Source organism: Carya illinoinensis, chromosome 15, assembly GCF_018687715.1.
Source record: "Carya illinoinensis cultivar Pawnee chromosome 15, C.illinoinensisPawnee_v1, whole genome shotgun sequence".
Lineage (NCBI taxonomy): Eukaryota > Viridiplantae > Streptophyta > Magnoliopsida > Fagales > Juglandaceae > Carya > Carya illinoinensis.
The window spans coordinates 23,810,586-23,818,624 of NC_056766.1; the positions used below are offsets into that span (position 1 = coordinate 23,810,586).

Genomic DNA, 8,039 nt, shown 5'->3' on the forward strand with positions numbered 1-8,039 from the left:
CGCATTGTTGCCCCCACCCCAACACCTCATATGATGGATGTGTGTGGTGCGGGGCAGACATTGGCCTCCCGTGTGCGTTGCTCACGGTTAGCCTAAAAGCGAGTCCTAGGCGACAAGCACCACTACAATCGGTGGTTGACAAAACCACCGTGCCCCATCGTGTGCTGCTCGACGCTTTGAAGGCTCTCCTCGACCCTATTGTGTCATTCTTGCGACTCTAAAGAGGTGAAGTCTTGTGAGGCGATGACATCTGAGAAATTGTGCAAGGGTGGAGCTCATTGCTTCGCCATTATCCTAGCCAAGGATGATTCATTGTTTGAGTTTGAGAAGAGAGAGAAGGGGAGCACCCAAGATGACTTGTCTTTGCTGCTCATGGAAGTCCAAGAGGTTTTGAGGGACCATCGTGGGGGTGCTAGAGGTGCCTACTACCTTACCACCCTCTAGACCCTTTGACCACCCGGATTATGCTGGTTAATGAGAACAAGCCGGTGAATGTGCCTCCATACTGGTATGCACACTTCCGAAAGGAAGAGATAGAAAGGCAAGTGGAGGATATGTTGAAACGGGGATTGATACGGCCTAGCACTAGTCCATTTTCCTCCCCAGTCTTATTGGTGAGGAAAAAAGATGGCACTTGGAGATTTTGCACGGACTATAGGACTCTAAATGAGGCCACAGTGAAAGATAGGTTCCCAATCCCCACGGTTGATGAAATGCTTGAAGAGCTTCATGGGGCCATAGTGTTTTCCAAACTTGATTTGAGGGCGGGATACCATCAAATAAGAATGAAGGAAGAGGACATACACAAGACGGCATTTAGAACTCACTCCGGGCACTATGAGTATATCTTGCGATGCCATTCAGTTTGAGTAATGCCCCTTCCACCTTCCAAGCTGCAATGAACACCATTTTCAAGCCGTTCTTGAATAAGTTTGTACTTGTATTTTTTTATGACATATTGGTCTACTCCATGTCCGTGGAGAAGCATAAGGAGTACTTGAGAATTATGATGAGGGTGCTAGAAGAGCACAATTTTTTCATAAAGGCTTCTAAGTGTGCCTTCATGGAAAAAGAGCTTGAATATTTGGGCATTTCAATTCGGGTGAAAGAGTGAAAGTAGACCAAAGAAAGATAGAAGCAATGGTTGATTGGCCCTTGCCTAAAGATGTGTCGGCTTTGAGGGGATTATTGGGATTGACGGGATATTATAGAAAATTTGTGAGAAACGATGGGCTTATAGCCAAGCCCCTTACCTCTCTACTCAAGAAAGGGCTAGGCCCAATCTAGAGCTAGGCCCAGCACGGTAGAGGTTGTAAACATATCCCTTTCAGGTAGATTTGGGTCGATGGAAAATTGTTTCAACGTAGTTTGTTTTGGGTTCAAGGTTTTCAGGATGAATAAGGAACTGCGCAAATAAAATTAGAAGAAGAGCTCTGTTCGAAAATGGAAGAAGAGACCTTTAAATACCGCTGAACCCAGCTCAAGTTTTACGATTCCGTAGAAAATTTGTTCAGCAATACAGAGAACTGAGAACATGAACCATGCAATTTTATTTTTTAAATTTTCCCTTTGCCACTTCAGCCCCTAAAATATTTCCCATCCGATAGAAACTAGCGGCTAGCCCATAGCATTTTCTCAATAACATTAATGTAATTTTAATTATAAAAATGATATGTGAATAATGATTTTATTATTTATCATCTATGTAAAGTCCCAATAGAAGACTTAAACAACATGATTTCTATTTTAAAATGACTAGTAAATGATATAATTATAACCTTATAAAGAGCAAGAATTTCTCAATATGAAATCTCATTCATTACATATCCTTATTTTTACCACCGATGTCTATAGGTACTTGGATGATATGCGTCGTAAAGACTTTCAAATTAAACTATTCCTTTCAAAATAATATTGAACGATAATTTTATTGAAATAAAAGGGTTATATTAATAGAGCAAGTAGGCCACTACAGTTCCAATAAATTTGAAATTCCTATTCATATTCCAATACTAACTCAAAATCCTAACATATAACCAACATTTCAATTTTAATAAAACCCAATATTTAACTATACCTAACCAACTGACTCCTAGATGAAATAAAACTTAAATCAATAACCTGGGTTAGGATTGTAACAGAATGCCTAATATTCATTCATATCAGATCAAACATTTTATCCTAACTTTTCTCTTTGAATTCTGTAAAATAGCCAAATCAAGCTGATATCTACTGCAATATTTTTTCAGTCGCTTTCCTCTTCATCATAATGATTCCCTCCATTCTCTTGCTCCTGACAATAATGGCGGTAAGCGAGCCCATGCCCATGAATGAATCTTGCACTTTCTTCAGTGTAGATATGAGTTTCATTCAACAACCTGAAATGACATAAAAATATCAAATCGTATGGGCCGGGGTTTTCATTGCTAACGACGAACGAACAAAAAAGAGTAGTAAGGTTAAATATGAGTTTAGAATGTGCAAATTGAGGCCTTTCTGAAAAAAAAACAATAAGAACTCACATAAAAAGTTGAGTTTTTTGGTCCAAATTATTTTTCAAAATAATCTCAATAGAATTTCTTGTTCCGATCTTGCTGTGGATTTCACACCTAAGGAAGGAGGCATACTTACGATGAAGCAAGAGTCTTATTCATGGTGGTAGAGGAGAAGAAGGAAGCACCATTCAAATAGAGTAATTCGCCATCAATTCTTGCGTCGATCCTTCTATCAAAATCGGTAGCATTAACAGAGAAAGGTTGATCTGAGGCCTGTAATATTAAGCAAACTCAAAACAAGTGAATACAAAGCATTAAAATTAAAAAGAAATAGAAAAATGGCATCAATTAGAATAATGTGACATGCATACCATTACCCATCCCCATGTATCTGCAAAAGATGGCACGTGAGCTGTGTATGCCATAACATCTGCAATGCATGCAGAGAGTTTCGACGATTTTAATTATAAAATTTATATATATATATATCGACGACATTATTCCGAAACAAAATACTGAGTGAACTATATATATGTGTTTTGGATTTAATGAGAGACTCACACTTGAAGACCTGCTTGATTGTATTGTATATAGAGGTGAAGACCTCCTTGTGGGTGAAAATGCCTGCTGGTCCAGCCTATACAACACAAGATCCCAACTTTCGGTCATATTATATATTGGGCAAGCAACAGAACATGACCTAGTAATTCCTATATATATATATATTGACCTACATACCTGGGTCACAAAGATACCATTGACATTGAGCTTGGGTTTGAGAATTTTCTCGTAGAATGATTTTGTGTAGAGCTGATAGCAAGGCCCTCCTTCAACTGGATCCGCCAAATCTCCAACTATGACATCAAATTTCTCGTTGCTCTCCTCTAATTCAGCCCTTTATTAAATAAATAGCAGCATGTTTCTAATATATAAGCCATTGTGTTTTTCTAATACTTCTAATAATAATAATAATAATAATAATAATAATAAAGTCTAACAACCAGAAAAGCACTTACTTGGCATCATTAATGACAAGATCAAGCTTCTTGTGGCGAAAGGTATCCCCATTTACAGTCAAGTATCTACGACAGAAATCTACTACCTCCTGCAATATGCCATCCAAACAATATTATAAAACTTCTATACATAAATATATATATATATATATATATATATATATATTCTTACATTTTTTCTTTTATCCTTAGTTTTGTAGATGAATTAATATGCCATATATTAAATAAATTTTTATTAATATAGTTGATTGTAGAAGCCACCTAAATTGGATCATATCAATTATTCATCAGGTGAATAGAATGATAAAATCAAGGATGGAGAATAGTTTTGATCATTATATTTTCATGTAAAAGTTCTCAATTTGTACTATATAAGGTAAGATATTAACAAATGATGATTAATTTATTCGAGAAAATTTCCAAGTAGTGAACGTAATTCCAAGTCAGCCTGGAACAACTTAAATGTAGTATAAAAAATGATACAAGGAAGTCTTACACTGCACACATCCATCGATCGAACTAACATGTGATTTGTAATTTTTTATCATTTTATTTAAACACACATTTAAGCATTAAAATAGAAAGAAGAAAATGACAAATCACATGTAAATTAGATAGAGGTGTATGATGTAAGGCTTCGATGTGAAGTTTTTCATGCATATAGATCAATGAGTAATACTACATACAGTCACTTTTACGTATTCTCTGCGCATTTTACTAATGTGATTAGCTGTATCAATTTTTTTTAATACACAACTAATTACATCAATGGAGTACACAAAAAAAATACATAAAAATGAGTGCATAAAAATTCTTTTATAGTTGAATATATATCATGTTAACGAGTAAGTTACCTGGTCGATATCACACATAACCACTTTCTCCATTGATTTGTGCTTGAGTGCTTCCCTTGCAGCGGACCCCTCGCCCCCACCCATTATAAATACGGTTTTGGGACTAATTCACATTATTAAAAAAAGTTAATTAAATTATTATTAATTAAGTTTATAAGTTTAGTCCGCATAACCCTACCAACAAGAGAAAGGTACTATTCAATTAAAGCACGACACAAACAAAAAAGAATAAACAGTATAGTTTGTTTTTCTTGATCATCCCACGGACTTTGCACTCGGAGCCCAAATGAAGTGCAGAGAATTTCAAAATCTCGTCTGTAATTATAGAACATATGTTTCCGATATGCAAGCCTTGTAAGAGATTAATTAAGGGTATGGTGTGGTCATGTGAAGTTTCATGAATTAATTAGTCCCGCGGAATTATTGGAAAATATACAGAACTATCAATTTTGGGAGTCGTCAAATGAGATGCTAAGCAGTATTTTTTCCTTTTAGTCAATCATCCCCAAACTATTAGAAAACTACAATGTAACCCCTTTCCCTTAAAACAAAACCTTACAACTAAAACTTCTAAAAATGACAAAATAAGCTTAAAAATATTTTTAAAATAATATTACTAATAAGTTTTTAAAAAAAATTACTTTTTTATTCTTTTCAAATTTTCTTATCTTCTTGAAAAATCTTTATTATGTTTTTTTAATTTTTAATTTCCTATTGTTGATCAAGACTATTTACATGTGAGAGGTATTACGTTTACACATAAATTTTATGCAAGAAAGACTATATATTAACGTGACTTAACGAAATATGTTAGATCTACCTTATAATAAAAGGAAATGTGCAATCTGATGGATTATATTAAATCGTATGGATATATAAACTTTCTTACAAGCATTTGTGTGTAGACCAAATATTTATCTTTATATAAAAATCTTTTTTAAGTTCATCACATTGCAACTTTTTGATAGATTGGGGGCTAATAATAATTGCTAAAATAGATACTCTGAGGGTGATTGCAAATTAGAACTTAATTTCTCATGTAGATCATGTGTAGTATACATGGAAAAACATGTATAAGAGTTCCAAGAGTATACATACAACGTACCTAAAGGTAAAAAAGAACGATCTAAAAACAAAAAACCAAAAACAAAGGGAGAGAGGAACAACAACACAAATTTTAGTCCTGGGTTGTACACCATCAGGATGAGTGCCTAGATGAATATTACTAAGATAACCAGCATAAAGTTATTTTTGTGTATTTTTTGTACACTTTATTGATGTGATTGACTAAATTATTTATTTTATACTTTAAAAAAAGTGACATAGTATACGTCAATCACATTAATGGAATATGTAAAAAATATACAAAAGTAATTATATATAGAATTTTTGTAATATTAAACAATGAATCATGAATGAGGTATATGGATAATATACTCACTCAGGATGACATAAAAGGGCAGGATGAATCAAGCATTCATGATAAATAAACTCATCCACCTCTGCACTCTGCATCTTCCCATCAATCACCAAAACCTATTATCCAATCCAAACGCACTGATGAATATGGAACATCGATCTGCCTTTGCCAAAACCAAACAATACTTAGTTCTGTTTCGTAAATATACCTTCCCAAAACGCTTGGTGTCTAGTAGAGCTATGTCCTGGTACTCGCTCGTTCCTTTATACAATATCCTGAGTAGAGAGAGAGATTAGACATCGACAAGAACAGTAAAATAATTCCGAGGAAAAAGCAGCCATGATCTTAAAATACTGTGATTTTGTGTCTCTTTCTTTTGCAGAAACAACTTGTGTTTATATTAATTTATCGCCTCAGAAGTTCTTTTCAGATTACGACATTAATCAGATACATGCATATAAAAGTTGAAGGGATCGTACGAACCTATTCAAAGCAAAGGACCATTTAAGATCAACGTCAATCAGTTCTTCAAACCAGCAGTCGTTATTATGAATACCATTGATCAGTGTTTGATTAACACAATTCTTTGTGAACCCATTGGTATGGAAGAACTCCACAGCCTCACCCATCTTTTAAGAAATCAAAGCAGGAACAGGAAAAGAGACTAAGAAGAAGAAAGAAGGAAGGAAGGAAGAGTGAGTGACTGAGTGGTAGTGAAAGGGTTTACGGTGCTTTTATAGCAACCTTCAAATCTAAAACGGCACGTGATCAAGCCAGGGGGAATGATATTTCCACTGCAGACAGACCACTCTCGTCTATTAAAGTGAATTGATTTAGAATAAGATAAAGAATTAAATAAAATATTATTAGGATGTATTTTTTAATATTATTTTTTAAAATTTAAAAAAAATTAATAATTAAACAAAATAAAATAAAATTAGTCAAAATATAACTCGTTATCCAAACAAAGCTAAGTCTTTTCAAGTAATTATGACAAAATGAGCTTTTGACTTACCTACCCAGTTGTTTTTAATGTTTAAGTACTTTTGAAGGTTTCGTATAATAATATAAATATTTTTAATATTTAACCTATACATTAGATTATAAAAAAAAAAAATTATTATAAATTAAATTTAACATATTATATTATAAATTTATTTTTATAAAATATTTTTATGGTTATATCACCTTTCTAATAATAAATATTATCCATTAGTGGATTTATTTAAACCTTAATAATGGTAGGATTACATTTGATTGAATTATAAAAGTTATTTGGAGGCAAAAATTGTAAATCTATCGATCCTACCTAAAAACAAAATTTTCGGTAGCATCTTTTCCACTTAAGAATTAAATCAACAACCCCATTTGACAAACGGCCTTAATTTAATCAAGTGCTTTTCAGCTTCTCTATATTTATATTTGAGCATATCGTTAGTGTAAATTATTTTATTTTATTTTTTTAACATATTTTTAACATCTTTAATAATTAAGAAAAAAATTTAAAAAAAAAATAAAACTTCATTAATAGGCACTTTCTTAACCGTTAAAAAAATAAGTTTGAGAGGGGCTAAGTAGTATTTTCCATGTATATATATATGTATCTAGTTTATCAAAACACCAAAAAGCACAACACATCTATATTATATTGTAGTTTAACCTGGCAAAATGCATGTTTGGTGAGGAATATAGAAAGTTCTTGGGTTACATTCTCAAAATAGGAGATAAAGGCCAACTAGGAAAAGGTGGAGGATATAACCAACATGACCCCACCTCGAAGCATCAACGACGTGCAGAGACTTGTTGGTTGAGTGGCATCTCTTAATCGATTTGTGTCTAGATCAATAGACAAGTACTTGCCATTTTTCTAAGTACTACGAAAGGCCCAAGCTTGAAATGATGAGTGCAACCGGGCATTCAAGAACCTTAAGCAAAACCTTACCAGTCTCCCGCTACTCAATCAAGCTGACCTGTGAGAGGTCCTGAGCCTATACCTTTTCATTTCTCTGTGTACAGCCTCCACGGCTTTGGTATGAGACTTGGAGGGCTCCCAAAAACCAATGTACTACATCAGTTGTGCTTTCCAGGGTGCCGAAGCGAGATACCCCTATATGGACCAATTCGCATTCACCTTTGTGATGACCGTTGCTGACTCAGATCATACTTCCAAGCACATTCGATACGAGTCCTAACTGAAGCCTCCTTTAAGAAGATTTTAGAGCAACTAGATGTCTTAGGCTAGCTTATGAATTCT

At 33.9% G+C, this 8,039-nt stretch overlaps 1 protein-coding gene across 1 annotated transcript; it reads right to left on the bottom strand.

The window, feature by feature from the left end:
* Nucleotides 1-1,925: 1,925 nt before the first annotated feature.
* On the bottom strand, nucleotides 1,926-6,483 carry LOC122295653 (thermospermine synthase ACAULIS5). Its single transcript, XM_043104742.1, has 10 exons — nucleotides 6,269-6,483; nucleotides 5,994-6,060; nucleotides 5,807-5,901; nucleotides 4,366-4,468; nucleotides 3,512-3,600; nucleotides 3,234-3,390; nucleotides 3,057-3,132; nucleotides 2,867-2,925; nucleotides 2,632-2,768; nucleotides 1,926-2,378 (listed from the first exon to the last, which is right to left on the bottom strand). Exons 1-10 carry the CDS (start codon nucleotides 6,412-6,414, stop codon nucleotides 2,246-2,248), a joined length of 1,062 nt encoding a protein of 353 aa, XP_042960676.1. The 5' UTR covers nucleotides 6,415-6,483; the 3' UTR covers nucleotides 1,926-2,245.
* Between the last annotated feature and the right edge of the window lie 1,556 nt (nucleotides 6,484-8,039).

What these genes read in the sequence shown, in the direction of transcription:
- LOC122295653 (XM_043104742.1), bottom strand. Translation starts at nt 6,414, where the DNA reads ATGGGTGAGGCTGTGGAGTTCTTCCATACCAATGGGTTCACAAAGAAT. An exon ending in AATCAAGCAGGTCTTCAAGT is followed by an intron (nt 2,926 to 3,056) that starts GTGAGTCTCTCA and finishes CATGCATTGCAG; the next exon opens with ATGTTATGGCATACACAGCT. An exon ending in ATACATGGGGATGGGTAATG is followed by an intron (nt 2,769 to 2,866) that starts GTATGCATGTCA and finishes TTAATATTACAG; the next exon opens with GCCTCAGATCAACCTTTCTC.